Genomic DNA, 23,346 nt, shown 5'->3' with positions numbered 1-23,346 from the left:
GTTTTGAGAAAAAAGTTAGTGTTATAAACCAGATATACAATACCCTACATAACTATAAGTGACGGTTATATTCTTGTATATATATTCTGACGTACTAAACATTTGGAATTGATGATGAATAATATTCTACACAAATTCTCTCTAAATTCTCGGGTTCATTTTACGTTATCAGCACGAATTGATCTCTACATGAATTCATCCGCTCGTTCTTCGTGAGAATCTTCTTTTCTTCAATCCGGGTACACACTTTCTGATTTCATTCGTATGATACATTCCTTTACACAAATTGAAATACCCAAGTAAGGCTTTTGGTTAGTGTATTTAGGATATTTACATTAGTCTGCTATTACAAAACCAAATAGATATCAAATCATAAGGCAATTATTTATTATTTTTTTTGGAAATTGCCCAACTTTGTACCAAAAAACACACAATCAGAGACAAAAATAGATGTTTCAAATCTGAAAGCAAAATCAAGGAAAGATGCAATCACCCAATTAATATCTTCAAATCGAAATCTAAACAAAATAAATTCATAAAATTAAAACATTCCTATTGTCAACGGTACGATGGAGTATATCGGAGTTCTGGACTTGACTACCGGCGGCGGTTACAGACGGAAAATCCGGCAGCGGTTACGAACGGAAAACACAACGAACGGTTAACATGCAGACGGTTACCATATGAAGATAATTCATTAGTTTTTCCTAAACTAGGATAAGGTTATATGCCGGATTGTCGGATTCCATTAACAAAACGAGGGTGGCGACACGGAAAAATACCTTGCGTCAAACTTTACATGAAATAATTATAAGATTTAATTAAATAAATTATCATTCCAAATTTCACCCGTAACCGCAGCGGAAACGTACACGGGATGCAACAGACACATCTGATATCAACAGCCTTGCTTATAAAGAAAATACCACTACATTAATTTATATCATATTACATTGTTACTAGTTTCGTTACTGTCTAGGTGTTACACACAAGTTTTACCGATAAGACATTAATATATTCATTACAAAATATAGATCAGCAAGCTTCCAACAAGTAGCACAGATCATTAAGCACATATCAATCATTCCAACTTGGGCATACCTAGAAAACATGTAAAGAAAACGGGTCAACTACGAATAGTTGGTGAGTTTCACTAATTTAAATAAACACTGACAGATCATTTTAATAATCATTTATTAAACAATGTAATTATGCGGGAAACTATGTTTCCCCAGAACATTTATAACCTCTGGGAACTAAGTTACCCCAGAACAATAATAACCTCCGGGAACTATGTTACCCCAGAACAATAATAACCTCCGGGAACTATGTTACCCCAGAACAATAATAACCTCTGGGAACTATGTTACCCCAGAATAATAATAACCTCTGGGAACTATGTTACCCCAGAACAATAATAACCTCTGGGAACTATGTTACCCCAGAACAATAATAATAACCTCTGGGAACTATGTTACCCCAGAACAATCCCACACGATAAACAATTTATGTATTCTATCCATCAAACCATATATATATTTCAATATACAAGTGTTTCCATACGATCAGTATGTACTTAAATACTTTAATAAATACATGCTTTCCGCCCCGGGAAAATATTTAAAACAGTTCAGTAAAAGGGGCTCGTGAAAACTCACCTTTCTGTGAGTCGGGACGTGATACAATGAACTGCTATAAGCCTGGATCTGTAATATAATATCTAGTCGTTACTATATAATTCCCATAAATTAAATACGTATCAATCGGTACATCTGGGGACATTGTTAGCCCAGTACTGTACTCGATTCGGGGACAATGTTAACCCCGTGACACTTCTAAGGACTCAGATTGTGACATTGCTTAGAGTCTGACGGTCAAAATTATCATTTTTATGATTTCCTTGATTTGCGTGCCTAGCACGGTTATCCGTTTTTAGTTTCAAAAATGAGTTTGGTCACACCCGACCCAAAAATGGTGTTTGACTGTTAATTTAGTTAAAGTGATGAAATTAGAGCTCGGTTTGGACACCCCGTTTGGCCGCGGGGCCCGTTTCCGTCATTTAGGTGCCGGAAACAGTAAAATCGGGTGAAATTACCCAAATCATCTGAATTATTTTCGGATGATTTATTTTTACTTAATTTACTTAGTTTTATGGAAATGGTCCATTTTTAGGGTTTTCATATACCAGTCAGCTCGCTTATGCGAGTTTTGCCGGTTTACACGTTTTAAGCTTTAAAAATTTGTTTTTATGTTCTTTTTAGCACAAATAATTACCCGTTTAGTCTCGGGTCTTGAAATTTTGAACAAAACTTATTTTGACAGTAAGAAATTTTATAAAAATTTTCCAGATTTAATTTCTTATATTTACATTTATTTATCTATTTTTAAACCTTATTAAAACACTAAATATGTCAAAAATAACAAAAGACTTTAGAAAAATCCCAAATTTTTCTGGGATGATCCCTGCCATCCTCATAACTCCCTGGAATTTTTCCAGAACCCAAAACTCATTTTTCAAGCCATTTTCACAAAAACCGAGCTAGAAAGCCCTAGAACTCGTTTTACCGAAAAGCCCCCTTAGACTTTTCCAACTGAGCTCAAATTTTGTGTGTGACCTTTATATGTTATAAAAAGCTTATCCTAAATTTTTCAGAATTTGTTATCAAGTTTAGCTATTTTTCACCATTTTTGGCCAAAACCGAGCATTAAATTCACCAAATATTCATCTTTTATCCAAAAATTACCAAAAATTCACAGATCTCATATTTTCATGTATAGATCATCTCTGTGAAATTTCATGACCCGACTCTAAGCCTACTACAATCTGTCCAAAATCACAAATCACACGAAAACCGAACTATCTTGTGTTTTCTAGCGTTAGATCGCAAAGATCTTGGTTTCTAGCCTTTGCTAGCCACTAGATACAACACTTACAAGCACAATAACACTATACCAAGCAAGTTACACCAACAGTCAAACCATTTCTTTCATAGTGTCGGTTTTGATATAAAAACAAAGGTTTTTAACCGTAAAAATCCGTTCTCGACTCTTTTTACTCATTTCTTGGACCAAGATCCCTTGTATAACATGTATACATCTCTTGATCATGCAAGAGTCGGTTTCATCTCGGGCTTTCACCCGTCTTTCACATGGAAAACTCATTTTACAAGATTTCAACCGTAAAATTTCGTTCTAAACTCTTTTAACTCATCACTTGGATCAAGATCCTTTGTATAACTTGTATACATCACTTGATCATGCGAGAATCGGTTTCAACTCGGGTTTTCACCCATTTTTACATTTGAAACCTCCTTTTCTCAAGATCATGAAGTTGGAAACAAGATTTAAGCAATAAAACATGTGTTATACCTTGTGTTCTTGGTTTGGATCAAGGGTTTTTGGGTTGAATGTTTGAAGGTTTGAAAGATTTGAGAGAGTTTGGTGTTAGAAAAAAAAAATGAATTGATAATGTGTGTAAAGGGGACCGATCGGTCCAAGTAATGGGTGGGGGTGGGCCCCACAACTTCAATATTAGCCACATATTCGGATTTCCGTAATCCGGATAATGTTTTGGATAATCTGGCTCAGTTCGTTTCTCGTTTAAACTCGTAATTCGGCTTAAAACGAGCCTAAAATGGTTGTTTTTCGGGTTAAAATAAAATTTACATAAAACCGACTTAAAAACTTTAAAAACTTAAACCATGACATTAAAACATCATATTATTAATAATTACGCATCTTTTTCGGCTTGATCGATCGTCTCTTGCTTGGTTTGATGTTAAAGGTTTCGTTTACCGTACCGACGTACTAGTAAATCGAAATCCTTTCTCTGTGCTATAATTCACTTATCCCGAAGCATTAATACTTTGTAAATATCACTAAACATTATATACTTCGTCTATAATGTAATTCCCGATTCGTTCGGGTTTCAATAATCGTTCATTGGTTAATTGTAATTCCAATACGATTCACTATATAATCGAGTATGATTCGTACTATGAATCATATATACTCGTATACACGTACTATAACTCATATAATCAATACTAAATGACACGTAAATAGTATATACCGGCTAGGGTATACCTGGATTTGCCGGAATCGTTACATTCTCCCCCCGTTATAAAAATTTCGTCCTCGAAATTTTACACGTCAACTACTTCCTTTTGAGGAAATAGGTGGGGGTATTTCTTCCGAAATTCATCCTTTCGTTCCCAAGTAAATTCTGGGCCTCGTTGCGAATTCCATCTAACTTTGACCAACGAGATCTTATTGTGTCTAAGTTGCTTGATCTTACCGTCCACTATTTCAATGGGCTCCTCTACGAAGTTGAGCTTATCATTTATTTGAACACCCTCTAAGGGTAATACCGATAGACACCGTTTCAGGTTCGACACGTGAAACACGTTGTGAACTGCACTCAGTTCATCAGGCAGTTCTAATCGGTATGCTACAGGACCGATTTTTGCAATAATGTCGAATGGTCCAATGTATCTCGGGGCTAACTTCCCCGCCTTTCCAAATCTAACCACACCCTTCCACGGTGATACTTTCAAATATACCTTTTCCCCCTTCTCAAATGACAACGGTTTTCGACGGGTATCGGCATAACTCTTCTGCCGATCCCGCGCGGCTTTCAGGTTGTTCTTGATTTCAAGAATCTTGCTGGTCGTCTCCTGGACCAAATCCGATCTAATGACCTGCGAGTCACCCACTTCAGACCAGCAAAGTGGTGATCGGCATTTCCGTCCATACAATGCTTCATAAGGTGCTGCCTTTATACTGCTATGGTAACTGTTATTATAGGAAAATTCGACGAGTGGGAGATGTTGATCCCAATTTCCCTTAAAGTCCAGTACGCAGGCACGAAGCAAATCCTCCAAAGTTTGAATGGTCCTCTCAGACTGACCATCGGTCTGAGGGTGGTAAGCTGTGCTTAGGTCAATACGTGTTCCCAATGCTTCTTGGACAGCTTGCCAAAGTTTGGAGGTGAAATGGCTATCCCTATCGGAGATGATCGAGATGGGGATGCCATGACGAGACACTATTTCACTTATATAAATCTGCGCAAGTCTCTCAGTGTTATAATTATTTCTAATCGGGATAAAATGTGCTGATTTGGTTAATCGATCCATGACTACCCAAATTGCATCATGTCCCCGGGGTGTCTTAGGGAGGTGTGTCACGAAATCCATCGTGATTTGCTCCCATTTCCATTCGGGAATTTCCGGTTGTTGTAACATTCCAGAGGGTTTCTGGTGCTCCGCCTTAACTCTCGCACACGTCGTACACTTGCCGACGTATGTGGCTATATCCTTTTTCATACCTGGCCACCAGTAAAATTCTTTCACATCCTTGTACATTTTATCTGATCCCGGATGTATGGAATATTTTGATTTATGTGCTTCGTCCATGATTAATTCACGAAGGTCATGGAGGGTCGGAATCCAAATCCGATTTTTGAAATAGAGAATTTCGTCCACACGCTGTTCGAAATTCTTCTCGTTACAGAAAAGTCCCTCTTTTTCCAATTGGTCCCCTTTCAACGCCTCGCGTTGAGCGACTCGAATCAAATCCGAAAGGTTCGACTGGACTATCATTCCCAACGCTCGCACGCGTAGTGGCTTAACTCGATCTTTCCTACTCAAGGCATCGGCTACAACGTTAGCCTTGCCGGGGTGATATCGGATGTCACAGTCATAGTCACTCAGTAATTCGACCCACCTTCGTTGTCTCATATTCAGTTCTTTCTGATCGAATATGTGTTGCAAATTTTATGATCAGTGAAGATGGTGCACTTTGTACCGTAGAGATAGTGTCTCCAGATTTTAAGTGCGAAGATGACTGCTCCCAGTTCTAGGTCATGAGTAGTGTAATTTTTCTCGTGAACTTTTAATTGTCGAGAAGCATAGGCTATAACCTTACTATTTTGCATCAATACGCATCCTAACCCTCTCCGGGATGCGTCACAATACACGACAAAACCATCGTCTCCATCGGGGAGACTTAAGATTGGCGTTTGGCACAATCTTTGTTTTAGCGTTTGAAACGCCGTTTCCTGTTCTTCACCCCATTCATACTTCCGATCCTTTTGAGTCAGGAGGGTTAAAGGTTGGGCGATGCTGGAAAAGTTCTCAATAAATCGACGATAGTATCCAGCTAAGCCTAAGAATTGGCGGATTTCCTTTGGAGATTTAGGCGCTTGCCAATTCTTAATTGCTTCAACCTTACTCGGATCAACGTGTATTCCTTGGTGGTTTATAACGTGACCGAGGAATTGCACCTCTTGTAACCAGAAGTTACACTTGGAGAATTTTGCAAATAACTTCTCCTGATCCAGGAGCTCTAAAACTAACTTTAAGTGTTGCTCGTGCTCTTCTCTACTCTTCGAGTATATCAAAATATCGTCAATAAATACAATGACGAATTTGTCGAGATAGGGTTTACAGACTTGATTCATGAGATCCATGAATACTGCTGGCGCATTTGTTAGCCCAAAAGGCATAACTAAGAATTCGTAATGGCCGTAGCGAGTCCGGAATGCGGTTTTTGGGATATCCTCCTCCTGAATTCTAACCTGATGGTATCCCGATCTAAGATCTATTTTTGAAAAGTAGCTCGCACCTTGTAGTTGGTCGAACAGATCATCGATTCGGGGGAGAGGATACCTATTTTTGATTGTCAACTTGTTCAATTCCCTGTAATCAATGCACATTCTAAGGCTCCCGTCCTTCTTTTTCACGAATAGAACAGGTGCACCCCACGGGGAATAACTGGGACGTATAAATCCTTTATCCAACAATTCCTGCAACTGATTGGATAATTCTTGCATCTCGGATGGTGCAAGTCGGTAGGGCACCTTAGCAACAGGGCCAGCTTGAGGTAACAGATCGATTCTGAATTCGACCTGTCGGGTTGGTGGTAATCCAGGAAGTTCCTCTGGAAAAACTTGTGGGAATTCGCGTACCACGGGAATATCGTCCACCCGTTTTTCCTCAGGATCAGTGGCCGTCAGGCTCGCTAGATACGCCACACATCCCTGACGTATATATTTTAACACCTTGAGATGGGATATAAATGGTATCATGGTGCCGGATTTTTCTCCTTGCACTAATACCTCCTCGTCATCCGACACTCGGATCTTGACGATTTTCTTTTCACAGTTTATTTCTACCCTGTTACGTGCTAACCAATCCATTCCCACTATCACGTCAAAACTACCCAATTCTACCGGTAACAAGTCAATCAGAAAGGATTGTTCGTTCAGAATAAAAGGGCAATTCCGAACTATCCGATTAACTATCATGGTTTTACCGTTAGCGACTTCTACGGTGTAAGGTTCTATGGTTTCACCAATAAGAAGGTTTGCTACCGAAAGGAATCTAACGGAGACAAAACTTCTATCGGCGCCTGTATCAAATAATACAGAAGCGTAATGATCAGAGACGAGGAAGGTACCTGTCACTACGCTGGGGTCCTGGCGCGCCTCGTTCACCCCCATCACGAATGCTCGGCCTCGCGCCGGATTGGACGACGATGCCTGACCCGTGAGTTGTCTCCCGTTTCCTCCCTGGTTCAGTTTCGGGCAGTTCCTTTTGAAGTGATCCGTGCTGCCGCATTCGTAGCAAGCATGGCTAGTGGTCACCATCTGGTTTCCTTGCGGGTTCTGCTGTCGGGCTGGTTGAGTTCTAAATGGTTGCGCACGAATAGGTTGCGGTTGTCGGTTCAGGTTGTTCAGATTTGTTTTACAATTTGGTGCGTAGTGTCCAATCCTGCCACACCGGTGGCACACCACCTCTTTGGACACGCCACTATGGTGGTAACCACATTTCCCGCACTTAGGAAACGTTCCCTTCTGCGGTTCTTGCCTTCCGCCCGAACTAGTCATGGCATAGCTCTGGGCAGCGGGCCTAGCTCGTTTGCTTTGCTGCTTTTCCTGGATTCCATGATCATGTGTACCCCGTTTTCCCCCAGCGGATTCTCCTGTCACCTTTAGTGATCCGCTCCGCAAGAAATCATACGTGACAATGCCAGCCTGTGTCACTGCACTTTCATACGTCTGGTGTCCCCCCGCGTTGACTATACTCCTCACCACTGGAGTAAGTCCCCAAATATAACGTTCCACCCTCTTCGTCTCCGGGGTGACCAACCACGGTACTAATCGTGACAGTTCATTAAACCGATTGGTATAACCCAAGTGGTCCGCCCCCTTCATCTCCAGGTTCCACAACTCGTTTTCCAGTTTCTGCAATTCATTCTTTGGGCAGAAATGTTCCAACACTCTTCCGTCCAGGTCATGAGGTTTGTAGCCGCCTGACCTCGAGTCTGTACTATGGTGTTCCACCATGTCAAGGCATGGTCGGTGAATGTACAGGTGGCGTACTTAACGACACAATCCTCGGGACAGTTGCTGATATTCACCACTGATTCTATTTTCTCTATCCATTTAACTAACCCATTCGGTCCTTCAGACCCGCTAAACTCTAATGGCTTGCACAACATAAAATCCTTGATCGAACATCCCCTGGATGCACGAATTGGTTCAGTACGGTTTGTCTCTACCGTAGGTATAGGGCCATTGCTGTCAGTAACGACCACCCTAGGCGGTGCGTCATTACTCGGAATAGTGTTATCATTCCTTGGAGGATTAGCATTTTGTTCCCCGTCATTATTTATGGGCGTTTGATTGCTTGGAGGGGTCGGATTGGTCTAGTTGTTAATACTGGCGGCGATGCGTGATACTATATCCGGTATCGCCGCCTCCAACTGTTGAGCAATCAAACGGCTCACATCTACTTCCGATATTTTAGTTGATCGTTTCGGTGCCATTCTACACAACATCAAGAAATATATATAATCAAAACCATCTCCAATTATAAAACACAATACATATTTCATTCATTAGTAAACATTGATACATATTACACAAACATCAGTTTACATACTTTCCAGTCAACATTACACAACTAAGTTTTAATACAAGGGCCTATGTCGGTATCATCTCGACATAACCCGTAAAGGGGTCAGTGCTTGGATGATACCCAAAAGTATCTATAATGATTATGCCCCAAAAGAGACCCACCCTATGGGCCAGTGGTTGTATCATAACTAAACCAGATTCACTCCATGTTAGTATCACCACTAACTACTTACACAGAGTATCAAAAAAAATGGTCCCTGACTATCCCCATCCAAACATAACTACTAAACACGGTGGTATGCCCACCACATCATCACTGCCACCAACGCCACCACTACTGCCATCACCCCTCGGAGCCACGCCTCTAACCGCTGAACCATCAATAGGGAGTACGAGCACTCCCTTGTCAACCGGTCGATTGCATACTGGCAATCCAGTATGCGGTCACCAAGGTACACCCGTCTCTGTACCCCCACGGTCAGGGCGGCTGAGTGCTCATTTACTTGTTCTGTGAGCACTCGTAGCCAGGCCGCTGCATCCCGCTCCTGTCTAGGAAGGCCCCAGACAGGTGGAGCCATCGGCTCGGGCTGAGATGAGGACTCTCCCCGACGAGAAGCAGGTCGGGGTGGGGGAGAGGTCGGTGGGACACGCGGAATGCTGATCCGCGCCGTAAGGCGGGGACCAAATCCCGGAGGGACAGAGGTGGCCTGCGGTGCGAGTGGAGTAGGGGATCTGACGATCCGGGCCGGGGAGGACTGGCTCGAGCTCCTGTGACTCGCCTCGCTAGGCTCGGAGTCGGATGACACGTGTAGGCTCCCGGAGTTTCCCGGGCTAACCTCCTCCGGGTCCTCCTCTACTGATAAGCTATGCGGGCTTGACATTTTTACCTGCACACAAGTTAACAAGCATATAGTTCTTTCCATAGTGTAATTCATAATCAAATTAATACATACTTATTTATACAACTTTACCACATAATAATATTATCATATATTTACACATATGTTGCCAATTTTACCTATTTAAAGTTCCTCGTGACTTCCCCTGAATTCTCCCGTGCAGACAAGTCTGTTATTATGTTCCGGACCATAATAACTCACTTGTCCATCCAAGTTTATCCAGATCCCGTCACAATAAATTATTAGTTGATATTCAGATCCTATAATACTTGAGCTACTGGCTATATTTTAGGTATCTCTTTCAGACATCCTAATTCTTTATAACCAATGGCTCTGATACCAAGTTCTGTAACACCCCGTAACCGCAGCGGAAACATACACGGGATGCAACAGACACATCTGATATCAACAGCCTTGCTTATAAAGAAAATACCACTACATTAATTTATATCATATTACATTGTTACTAGTTTCGTTACTGTCTAGGTGTTACACACAAGTTTTACCGATAAGACATTAATATATTCATTACAAAATATAGATCAGCAAGCTTCCAACAAGTAGCACAGATCATTAAGCACATATCAATCATTCCAACTTGGGCATACCTAGAAAACATGTAAAGAAAACGGGTCAACTACGAATAGTTGGTGAGTTTCACTAATTTAAATAAACACTGACAGATCATTTTAATAATCATTTATTAAACAATGTAATTATGCGGGAAACTATGTTTCCCCAGAACATTTATAACCTCTGGGAACTAAGTTACCCCAGAACAATAATAACCTCCGGGAACTATGTTACCCCAGAACAATAATAACCTCTGGGAACTATGTTACCCCAGAACAATAATAACCTCTGGGAACTATGTTACCCCAGAACAATAATAACCTCTGGGAACTATGTTACCCCAGAATAATAATAACCTCTGGGAACTATGTTACCCCAGAACAATAATAACCTCTGGGAACTATGTTACCCCAGAACAATAATAATAACCTCTGGGAACTATGTTACCCCAGAACAATCCCACACGATAAACAATTTATGTATTCTATGCATCAAACCATATATATATTTCAATATACAAGTGTTTCCATACGATCAGTATGTACTTAAATACTTTAATAAATACATGCTTTCCGCCCCGGGAAAATATTTAAAACAGTTCAGTAAAAGGGGCTCGTGAAAACTCACCTTTCTGTGAGTCGGGACGTGATACAATGAACTGCTATAAGCCTGGATCTGTAATATAATATCTAGTCGTTACTATATAATTCCCATAAATTAAATACGTATCAATCGGTACATCTGGGGACATTGTTAGCCCAGTACTGTACTCGATTCGGGGACAATGTTAACCCCGTGACACTTCTAAGGACTCAGATTGTGACATTGCTTAGAGTCTGACGGTCAAAATTATCATTTTTATGATTTCCTTGATTTGCGTGCCTAGCACGGTTATCCGTTTTTAGTTTCAAAAATGAGTTTGGTCACACCCGACCCAAAAATGGTGTTTGACTGTTAATTTAGTTAAAGTGATGAAATTAGAGCTCGGTTTGGACACCCCGTTTGGCCGCGGGGCCCGTTTCCGTCATTTAGGTGCCGGAAACAGTAAAATCGGGTGAAATTACCCAAATCATCCGAATTATTTTCGGATGATTTATTTTTACTTAATTTACTTAGTTTTATGGAAATGGTCCATTTTTAGGGTTTTCATATACCAGTCAGCTCGCTTATGCGAGTTTTGCCGGTTTACACGTTTTAAGCTTTAAAAATTTGTTTTTATGTTCTTTTTAGCACAAATAATTACCCGTTTAGTCTCGGGTCTTGAAATTTTGAACAAAACTTATTTTGACAGTAAGAAATTTTATAAAAATTTTCCAGATTTAATTTCTTATATTTACATTTATTTATCTATTTTTAAACCTTATTAAAACACTAAATATGTCAAAAATAACAAAAGACTTTAGAAAAATCCCAAATTTTTCTGGGATGATCCCTGCCATCCTCATAACTCCCTGGAATTTTTCCAGAACCCAAAACTCATTTTTCAAGCCATTTTCACAAAAACCGAGCTAGAAAGCCCTAGAACTCGTTTTACCAAAAAGCCCCCTTAGACTTTTCCAACTGAGCTCAAATTTTGTGTGTGACCTTTATATGTTATAAAAAGCTTATCCTAAATTTTTCAGAATTTGTTATCAAGTTTAGCTATTTTTCACCATTTTTGGCCAAAACCGAGCATTAAATTCACCAAATATTCATCTTTTATCCAAAAATTACCAAAAATTCACAGATCTCATATTTTCATGTATAGATCATCTCTGTGAAATTTCATGACCCGAATCTAAGCCTACTACAATCTGTCCAAAATCACAAATCACACGAAAACCGAACTATCTTGTGTTTTCTAGCGTTAGATCGCAAAGATCTTGGTTTCTAGCCTTTGCTAGCCACTAGATACAACACTTACAAGCACAATAACACTATACCAAGCAAGTTACACCAACAGTCAAACCATTTCTTTCATAGTGTCGGTTTTGATATAAAAACAAAGGTTTTTAACCGTAAAAATCCGTTCTCGACTCTTTTTACTCATTTCTTGGACCAAGATCCCTTGTATAACATGTATACATCTCTTGATCATGCAAGAGTCGGTTTCATCTCGGGCTTTCACCCGTCTTTCACATGGAAAACTCATTTTACAAGATTTCAACCGTAAAATTTCGTTCTAAACTCTTTTAACTCATCACTTGGATCAAGATCCTTTGTATAACTTGTATACATCACTTGATCATGCGAGAATCGGTTTCAACTCGGGTTTTCACCCATTTTTACATTTGAAACCTCCTTTTCTCAAGATCATGAAGTTGGAAACAAGATTTAAGCAATAAAACATGTGTTATACCTTGTGTTCTTGGTTTGGATCAAGGGTTTTTGGGTTGAATGTTTGAAGGTTTGAAAGATTTGAGAGAGTTTGGTGTTAGAAAAAAAAAAAATGAATTGATAATGTGTGTAAAGGGGACCGATCGGTCCAAGTAATGGGTGGGGGTGGGCCCCACAACTTCAATATTAGCCACATATTCGGATTTCCGTAATCCGGATAATGTTTTGGATAATCTGGCTCAGTTCGTTTCTCGTTTAAACTCGTAATTCGGCTTAAAACGAGCCTAAAATGGTTGTTTTTCGGGTTAAAATAAAATTTACATAAAACCGACTTAAAAACTTTAAAAACTTAAACCATGACATTAAAACATCATATTATTAATAATTACGCATCTTTTTCGGCTTGATCGATCGTCTCTTGCTTGGTTTGATGTTAAAGGTTTCGTTTACCGTACCGACGTACTAGTAAATCGAAATCCTTTCTCTGTGCTATAATTCACTTATCCCGAAGCATTAATACTTCGTAAATATCACTAAACATTATATACTTCGTCTATAATGTAATTCCCGATTCGTTCGGGTTTCAATAATCGTTCATTGGTTAATTGTAATTCCAATACGATTCACTATATAATCGAGTATGATTCGTACTATGAATCATATATACTCGTATACACGTACTATAACTCATATAATCAATACTAAATGACACGTAAATAGTATATACCGGCTAGGGTATACCTGGATTTGCCGGAATCGTTACAATGTTACAGTTATGTAATCTTCCTTAATTCGTTATCCTGATTCGTTGTCTGAACATGACTTGATTCGTTATCTTAATTGTAAATAATTGGCGAGTAACGAATCATCTGATTCGTTATCTGGTTCGCTATCCTAGTTCGTTAGCCTAATTCGTTATCTTGACGTAACGAACTGGTTGAGCTAATTCGTTATCTTGACATAACGAACTGGGTGAGCCAATTCGTTATCTTGTCATAACGAACTAATGAACTAATTCTTTATCCGGACATAACGAATTGCAGTAATCTTATCCATATTTTGCCTCAGAGGTCAAAGTCAAAATCGATATGAACACAAACTGGTCAACGTATACCAGATCTGCAATTAAACCTTCAATCCCTAACGAAACATCATGATTTAGGTATCAATGAACCCGGTATCCTAGCGCCAACAAACCCCAACCATCCATTCATCCAAATATCCGTGTTTATAGGGTGCGATTTATGCATCTATATTACGGGTTCTTTTAGGTTAACAATTAACCTATCAAATGTTAATCAATTTCAGTAATTTTTGTTTCGTTAGATTCGTTTTCATAAGATTCAAACATATCTATGATTTCTAAACGATTCCGAACCTATATGAACAAGTTCTCGATATAAACGTACCTTAAACGAGTCGTTTTACGAACACGGTCTAGTCTTGATGTTGTTTAGGTTTGTCACGATGATCTAGCACCAACGGGTTCGGGTTTTCGACTTCGGATCTAGGCTCGGGTTAAAGGATAGTGTTTGTGTGTGTTTTTGATGGTGTAGGCTATGGTGTATAAATTGATAAAAATGGAAAGGATTATGGTTTAAGGGGTATTTATACTCCCTTAAGCCCATGGACCTAAGGCCCATTCCATCTCTTGTTCCATCTTCTAAAGTCCAAGCCCATCATCTTATAGTTTATTTATCTAAGCCGATAATGACACACTATAAAATAAACGAAATTTATTTGATTATTCTTATCAAAATCAGGATGTAACACACCATTATAAAACCAATATATCATGATATAACGAAATCAATCAAGAAATAGTAGTGTAGTATTACCTATGGCAACATCGGCATCCTTTAATATATCGTCCACGTCATCCACAATCGGTTTTTTTGACTTTCTCACCCAATCTCGGGTGCAAATCAAAGCTTCAATGATGTTAGTTGACAACCTTGTTCTGTAAGCGTCTAGTACACGACCGCCGGTGCTAAACGCCGATTCGGATGCGACCGTGAAAATTTGAAATGCCAAAATGTCTAAGAATTATACAAACTTAATAAACAACTATAATATAACTAGTAGTGATAAATAAATGATAAAAAGTAAATTGATTTAACTCGAGCCATCCGGGATACAATCGGGAATCTAATTGCATTTTGTTTCGACTACTTAAGTATGTCAAATCCCATACTAAAATCAACTATTTGCTCATTCAAATACCTTTGTAACTCAGTGTCCTTACTAGCCGATTGACTTCCACCCTTATTTAGGAACTTCATAAAGAATTCATTGCCATCATCACATACAACGACATCGTCATTACGTGCTTCTTGGGATGACGAATTGTGATCAACCTTTTCAAGTCTTTCTTTGTATGCTTGAAATAGCTCATCTAACCTACTTACAAGCTCAATCTTCTTCACCGATACCATCTTTTTAATATCGTCCTCACTCCAATTATCATCCTCGGATTTGTTAGAGATAATCATATCTTCATAACAATGTTCAATAAAACGTAATTTCATGGTGGGATCCAAGATAATAGCAAAATACATGTAGTCATTAAGTTTGTCAAACTTCCCCTAATACTTGTCATATTTCTTACGCATTGAACTAACCATTGTGAAAAAACTTGGATCACAATCCCACACCCGTAGATGTTCGTCCACATCTAGGATTTCTCTAACAAATATGTGGGCCAAGGGCTTTGATGTGGCTGATGCAATTTCTTTTTTAGTCTTGAACTTAATTCAACCAATTTTTCGCAAGCACCAAAGTCCGAATGTTCAGGTAGTCGTTCTAAATCGTGAATATAACTGCTATCTTGAACTTCATAAGAGAAAAATACCTCCCTTAAATCCACCGCCGTTTTCAACATCTCATAGGTGGAATTCCACCTAGTAGGCATATCTCCACATAAAAACCTACTTGATTGAACATTCGACTCTTCTATGCACTTTTTGAACTTGGTCATTATTTGTGTTGAGTTTCGAATATGTCTAACTGCTTTTCGTATACACTCAACATGATAATTGTTTTCTCTTAAACCATCTTTTAGAATTAGGTTTAGTATGTGTGCCATACACCTAATATGAAAATGTCTCCCCTCATCATACAAATTAGGCTGTTTTCTCAACAAATAAGCAATTGCCTTATCATTACTAGACGCGTTATCAACCATCATAGTCATAACATTTTTAATACCCCAACCATGAATACACTACAATAACTCTTGACCAATATCCTCCCCTTTATGACAATAAATGGGTCTAAAATTAATAATTCGTTTATGCATAACCCAATCATCATCAATAAAGTGTGCCGTCAAAACCATGTAGTTAACCCGTTGACATGAGGATGTCCATGTGTCGGTGGTCAAGTGTACGGTGTTGGTAGTTTTACTTACATATGCTAACAAATTGTTCCTTTTCTCAATAAAATACTTTGCAATATCTCTAGACAATTTATGTCTTGATGGCAAAACGAACTTTCCATTCAACGCATTGGTGTATTCAAAAAAAGCTGGATGCTCCACAAGCTTAAAAGGTAATTCGGCAACAATAAACAAATCTAGTAAAGCTTTCATGATTCTAGAATCGTCATGTTTCCATATTGTCACGCTACCTTCTCCACTAGGTTCCTTTTTAAACTCTAAATTAGTTTGCTTATTGACTAACTCAGGATTTTTGACACAAGTCGGAGTGTGTCTTTTAAGACCCGACGTACCGTTTCGGTTTGGATCGGCTCTAATATTCTCTTTACACCACTTGCACTTTCTGTACTTCCGAAACACTCCATGCTTCTCTTTTAGATAAACAACGTCATAAGGTTTCCATTACACAAATCTCTCGCCACCTGTTTTAGGTTTATTTTCGCCTCCTGTTTTAGGTTTCTTTTGGGAAACATTTTTCTTTGTTGGTTGTTTTCTCTTGCGACTTGATTTTTATTTCACCTCTTTACATGATTTTGAATCATCACTAAGGTCAACATGGTCATTTTGAAGGGTATCAACAACATATGTTTCATCATCATCATCTTCATCATCATCCTAAAAGGTACAAGCCATATAAAACAATAAGCCTTATACTAAATTACAAAGGTAACTTGAAAAACCAACTAACAAACTTATTTGAGAATGAGGGGGTTCATTGAAAGAAGAAGAACAAGATGCCATCTGTAACCGTGACCGGTCTGTAAATGATCCATAAAACTCAATATATAACTTGAAATTAACATAAAAACATGAAATTAACAAAACTAGGGTTTTAATGCAATTTACTGGTGAAAAATTAGGGATTAAGGTGTTGCTGATGGTGACATGCGACGTGGAAATATGAAGAATTGGGTGTTAGCAGCGCGATGGAGGCACAAGAGGATGGAGGTGTGGTGGTGTATGAAGGTGGTGTGAAGGCACTGAGAGTTGGTGAGGGTGATATTGTTATGGATATAGATAATTTTAAATTGGGACTTGTATACAAAATTTCGGTACTAAATCGGTATTACCGAAAAAAACCGGTACCGGTCCCGATTTTCCCGATCCCGAATTTTGAAAATACTTGGTACCGGTCCCGAATTTAATCGGTTTGGGATTTTCGGTACCGGTACTCGGTACCAAATGTTCATCCCTAATTGATGTCAAGCATTTTACATTTTCCTACTACATTGTAGAGGTAGGGTACTGAACCCACCATAAAATTAGCATAGCACCCGATAAGTGGATAAATTATGCGCTGGGCGGAAGACTTGGCGTCATAACCATAAGCCTAATAAAGCGGATAGATGGTGTGCCAGGCGATCTGCATGGCGCCAGAACCATAGCCCAATATAATAAACATTCTCTGACACCTCGGGAATGGTGGCGCTAAGATTTCCACCAGCATGGGACAAAAAGGAAGAATTTACATTGGGAATATCACCCAACAAATGGGGTCGGATAACACATGAAGGACGGTACAAAATAATACACCACGTCAATGTCAAAAGGTCATGATGTCCACCAACCTCCATGACCGCACGAGTGGAGAATGTAATTGGTGGAAAATCTGAGAAGTTGGTTGGCCATACTATCTCTCCTCCGGCTATAAATACCAATATACCTCCAAATGGTAAAGGATGCACGATCCCACATTATAACTCTCTCTCAATACATTCTTATCGTATTACCAAGTACTGATTCTCACGCCGGAGGGTGGTTACGAGAGAATTCCCCCATTCCACGTAACGAGGTCACGGTGTTCTGTTTTGTAGGATATACTCATCTGCGCTAAGAAGGATTATAACCCATCTTGGGGAATACTTAACCATTACCCTTGGACTAACTTCTTAGACCTAAGGGGTGGATTCGTGTTTTTTCATTGGCTCCATCCGTGCATATTGCTAGAACAGAAAAAACTCTTAAAACACTCCTTTCTTGATCCAGATGAGTGGCAAAATCCCAGCTAAAGAGGTTGGCCAACAGTCAAATGCCAACCAAGAAGAAAACATAGAAATTGTTGACGTAATAGGTAGTGGCGGAGGCATCGCTGATGCGTCCACCCTCCGCCCTACCGTTACGGAGAAAGCAAAAACGAAATCATGGTCACAAGTAACCATGCCACCACAAATAATGGCCTGATTAGAAGATGAACAACAAAAGCTTAGGGACAAGGTCCAAGAAAAAATGGCGGCGGTTCTTCAACCAAGAACATTGTTTGATGCGGAAGCCAACAGTAATGGTGAAGAGGAAGATGATGAGTATGAAGAGGAGTCAAATCCAGTTCGTACAAAAACACCAGTTGGAAAAGCGCCAGTCGTTCGACAGAACAGCAAAGCAGAAGACAAGTCACATAGATCGCGTCTGGAAGGTGACTCGCGTCTAGATGACCCCGACTACGAAGCAAGTTGGAGGGTTCTAGATGCCGCCACCTAGAAGCTAGTAAAATACCATCCAGACGCGAATGAGGACTTTTCCAAACCATACCGACCAACGACATCGGCAGGAAAGTCAGAGTTCGTAAGAAAGATTGCCAAGGTGGAGCTACATGAAAACCCAAAAATTTCGCCAACGGTAAGCCAGTATGATGGTCTGTTAGATCCAGACGATCATTTACAAACTTACATAGCCGCCGGGTTAGTATCAGGGTGGACCATGCCATTATGGTGCCCCATTTTTACACTAACGTTGGTCGGATTGGCGAGGGCTTGGTTCGAAAGAATGCCAGAGGGCCAGATCATAAGTTGGGATGACTTATCAAGTAAGTTCACCCAACAATTTAGCCAACAGCGGTGTCACATCAGTGACCTAGCAGACATCCTTAATGTGACCAGAAGAGATAGTGAAACGTTGGAAGATTTCATCACCAGGTTTAACCAAGAGGGTTTGAACATTGGTGGTGTTGGAAAAGTACTCTTGCGTGCAGCTTTCCGCCAAAATGTAAGGTGCGATGATCTGATTCGGAACCTTACGGGCAGGGATGGTATGCCTTATCGTTGGGACGATGTCATGACCGCATCCAAAAGATACGCGCGGACATAAAAGAGGTTAGGCAAAGAATTAATGCGTAGTGATGCAAGAAATGATATCAATAGAGCCCGCCAGGGGAAAAAGATATCTTCCGTATGGTCAGGCTTAAACCATGAAAATCAGCAAAAGGAGACCACGCCGTATGACCCCTTCAAAAGAAAACAAAAGGGGCAGATACATTCGTCTAGCAGATGGACCCCGCTGACCAAAAGCTCAGCGCAGATAATGTATACGGAGGGTATCCAACTCAAAAGCCAGCTCCAATCAAACCAGGGCCGAACACATACATGAAAAGTTACTGTGACTACCATGAACAACATGGTCACATGACCAATAAGTGTTCAAACCTGAAAGACGCCATTGAAGAATACGTCAAAAATGGAAGGTTGGAACACCTGGTTAAAAGTATCAGAGGAAAAAATAGACGTCCGCCTTCTCGCGACAGCTGGAGTCCAGAAAAGGAAATCAAAGACTTGCATGCCAACATGATCTCTGGCGGCATGAAAACCAAAGAGTGAAGCAAGGTGGAGCATGCCGCCTGAAAAGAGGAGCACGTGATTTTCCCAAAGGTGAAAGGAGGAGCGAATAGGAAAGCACCGCTAGTGATCATAGCAGTGTTTGGCCATTACTAAACACCTCGTTTCTTCATTGATGCGGGGGCGACGTCCGACATCATGTACCGCCAATGTTTCGAGTTGTTGGAAGAAAAAGACAAGCGCCGGCTAACACTTGTCAACGCCTCAATCACAGGTTTAAATCAAAGTGTTGAGTACCCCATGGGACAGTTGACATTCCCAGTTAAGCTCGCCGACGGGGTACACTTAAGAACATAGGATGTGGATTTTTTGGTCATGGAAACGCCACACCCACACTATGATGTAATCCTGGGAAGGGAGGCAATTGGAGACTTCAATGCCAATCCCTCAACAACAAATGGCATATTGGGGGTGCCAACTCCCACGTGGCTAGTGATGATCCATGCCAACAAAGAATGTCACGTGGCAGAAGCGAAAATACCGCCACAAAAAATGTTAAAAACCAACAAAGCAAGAGATGCGGAGAAATGGGTGCTCAATAGGAAGTTCCCAGAACAATAGGGCCTAACCTTTCTGAGGAAGCGCGAAATGCGTTGAAAAGATTACTCCTTAGCAATGTGGATATGTTCGCATGGACACCAACGGACATGACAGGAGTCCCAAGGGCCAATGCGGAACATAAACTGAAAGTGAATCCAGCTTTTGTTCTAGTTGTACAAAAGCGGAGAAAGATGGGACCAGAGCAAGCAAAGCCTGTGACGAACAAGTTCAAAAACTGATAGACGCGGGAATAATCCGCGAAATTCAGTACTAAACATGGGTAGCCAACCGAATGATGGTACCGAACGCAAACAGCCAATGGCGCATGTGTATCGATTTCAAAGATCTCAACAACCCGTGCCCAAAGGATTGTTACCCTTTACCAGAAATAGACCTAAAGGTGGATGCGCTTGTCCCCTTTCAATTCAAATGTTTCTTGGACGCATATAAAGGGTACCATCAGATCCACATGGCGGCGGAAGATCAAGACAAAATGGCGTTCTGAACGAACAATGGAACGTATTGCTACAAGATGATGCCATTCGGCCTCAAGAATGCCGGGTCCACGTACCAACGTCTAATCGACAAGAATTCAAGGCTCAAATTGGGAAAAACCTAGAAGTTTACATGGACGACTAGGTGATCAAAAGCGATACGGAAGCAGCGATGTTGAAACACATCGAAGAAACTTTCAGAATGCTGCGCTTAATCAGCATGAAGCTTAACCCAGGAAAATGTTCATTCGGAATGGAAGAAGGAAAATTCTTGGGAGTGATCGTGACAAACGGCGGCTTCAGAGCCAATCCAGAGAAAGTGGAAGCGGTATTGAAAATGCCCTCCCCAAAGACCATCAAACAAGTGCAAACACTTAATGGCCTGTTGGTAGCACTCAGCAGATTCCTGTTAAGTCATGCGGAAAGATCCTTCCCATTTGTCTCAACCCTGAGAAACTGTCTCAAAAAGTCTCAATCTCGATGGACAGTGGAAGCGGAAGCAACGTTCCAAGAAATCAAGTCGCGCTTAGCGGAATTGCCAATATTAACGGTGCCAAATGCCAAAGAACCATTGGTAATATATTTAGCGGCTTCAGTAAAGGCAATTAGTGCGGTAGTAATGGTGGAAAGAGGTAGTGTTCAGACACCCATCTACTACGTAAGCCGTACTCTAGCGAATGCAGAAACAAGATATTCCACGTCGGAAAAAATGGTTCAGTCGCTGGTACAAACGGCACGCCGCTTGAGAAGGTACTCTCAAGGACACCCAATACACGTTCTCACCAATTATCTCCTACAAAACGTGTTAAGCAAGCCATAATTATCCGGAAGACTGGCGAAGTGGGCGATAGAGTTGGGAGAATACGCTATTGAATACAAACCGAGACCATCAATCAAAGGTCAGGTTTTGGCAGACTTCATTGCTGAAGTACCCCATGAGAAGGAGGAAGAATGCCGAAAGGAGATAGAACCCCCAGCAGAACAACAAAAAGAACAAGTATGGAAATTGTTCACTGACGGGGCATCCAATGACGAAGGCGCAGGCGCAGGGTTAAAATAACCAACCCAGAAGGGCAAGACTTTACATACGCAATAAGTCTCGAATTCAAGAGCACAAATAATGAGGCTGAGTATGAAGCGTTGTTGGCAGGTTTGAGAATCGCCAGGAAGTTGGGGGCTCAACATTTGGAGGTGCACGTCGATTCAATGTTAGTGGCGAATCAAATAAAGGATCATATGATGCAAAAGACGAGAAAATGGCATCATACCTGGCGCAAGATAACGCGCTAATGGGAACCTTCATCACGTGCAAAGTGAAACATGTGAAACTAAGTGAAAACAAACAAGCAGATGCTCTTAGCAAGTTAGCATCGTTAAGCTTCGAACACCTCGCCAAAGACGTCCACGTAGAAGTTTTAACAAATCCTTCAACAATCGTGAGAGAAGTCTGTGTATGCTTAGCAACCCCACCAAACTGGATGACACCAAGCGTCAACTACTTGTCATCAGGTACCTTTCCAGAAAAGAAAGCAGAGGCCCGAAAGATTTGTCACAAAGCACTGAATTATACACTTCAGAATGGCATTTTATACATACGATCTTGTTTGGGGACACTTCTCCGATGTGTGGACACGCAAGACGTAAATTACCTATTGAGAGAAATTCACGAAGGAATTTGTGACATTTACGCAGGTCCATGAATGGTGGTAGCCAAGATCATGAACACGAGATATTACTGGCCGGGCATGCACATATATCCAGAAAAATAACAAAGGCGGTGCAGCTCATGCCAGCGCCATGAACCAAACACATTGCACCCAAAAAATGCTATGATTTCAGTGACAACATCTTGGCCATTCCAGAATTGGGCAATTGGCATAACATGGTCGTTTCCGGAAGCGCCAGGGAGAGTGAATTTCCTGATTGTGACGATTGATTACTTCACCAAATGGATTGAAGCGAAACCGATGGCAACGATAAATGAAGCAAGCATCAAGAAATTTATTTGGGAATTCATCATATTCCATTTTGGCCTACCTTTGAATTTGGTCAGCGATAATGGAACACAATTCACAGACCAACGCATCAGAGAATGGCTTAAAGAGTTAAACATTACTCAAACATTCACTTCTATCGCCAATCTACAAGGGAATGGAGAAGTGGAATGTGCTAATCGAAGGATTATCGGCGGCATTAAGAGAAGGCTGGCGGATTACAAATCAGATTGGGTTGATCAACTCATACATGTCCTTTAGGCAATACGCACCAAAAGAAACACAAGTAACGCCGAAACACCATTCAACCTAACTTATAGCACAGAAGCAATGATTCCGGCAGAAGTCGGAGTGCCATCGCCAAGAGTCACATTTCTGAAGGACAACGAAGCCGAAAGGAGATTAGACTTAACGCTTCTGAAGAACGAAGAGAGTTTACGGCAACGCATGAACAAAATTACAAACGCCAGCTCCAGAAGTATTATGATGCAAGAGTAAAGATTTGTGAGTTCAATGCTGGAGATTACGTCCTTCCCAACAACGAGGCATCAAAAGCTCAAGCGCAATGA

At 40.5% G+C, this 23,346-nt stretch overlaps 2 protein-coding genes across 2 annotated transcripts; one reads left to right on the top strand and one right to left on the bottom strand.

Moving 5' to 3' along the window:
* Positions 1-15,382: 15,382 nt before the first annotated feature.
* On the bottom strand, positions 15,383-15,892 carry LOC143624502 (zinc finger BED domain-containing protein RICESLEEPER 3-like). The gene has a single exon (XM_077095134.1). The coding sequence runs from the start codon at positions 15,890-15,892 to the stop codon at positions 15,383-15,385; it is 510 nt and encodes a 169-aa protein (XP_076951249.1).
* Positions 15,893-21,036: 5,144 nt separating this feature from the next.
* LOC143624501 (uncharacterized) lies at positions 21,037-23,346 on the top strand. Its single transcript, XM_077095133.1, has 4 exons — positions 21,037-21,533; positions 21,934-22,234; positions 22,646-23,011; positions 23,098-23,346. The coding sequence occupies exons 1-4, from the start codon at positions 21,037-21,039 to the stop codon at positions 23,344-23,346; spliced, it is 1,413 nt and encodes a 470-aa protein (XP_076951248.1).

The sequence above is a fragment of the Bidens hawaiensis genome, unplaced genomic scaffold, assembly GCF_021521415.1.
Source record: "Bidens hawaiensis isolate Kalapana, Puna unplaced genomic scaffold, B.hawaiensis_p1.1 tig00003822_1, whole genome shotgun sequence".
Lineage (NCBI taxonomy): Eukaryota > Viridiplantae > Streptophyta > Magnoliopsida > Asterales > Asteraceae > Bidens > Bidens hawaiensis.
This window is presented reverse-complemented; position numbering and strand designations above follow the sequence as displayed.

What these genes read in the sequence shown, in the direction of transcription:
- LOC143624501 (XM_077095133.1), top strand. Translation starts at nt 21,037, where the DNA reads ATGGAAGAAGGAAAATTCTTGGGAGTGATCGTGACAAACGGCGGCTTC. An exon ending in CAATCGTGAGAGAAGTCTGT is followed by an intron (nt 22,235 to 22,645) that starts GTATGCTTAGCA and finishes TGGCCATTCCAG; the next exon opens with AATTGGGCAATTGGCATAAC. An exon ending in CGGATTACAAATCAGATTGG is followed by an intron (nt 23,012 to 23,097) that starts GTTGATCAACTC and finishes CCTAACTTATAG; the next exon opens with CACAGAAGCAATGATTCCGG.
- LOC143624502 (XM_077095134.1), bottom strand. Translation starts at nt 15,892, where the DNA reads ATGGTTGATAACGCGTCTAGTAATGATAAGGCAATTGCTTATTTGTTG.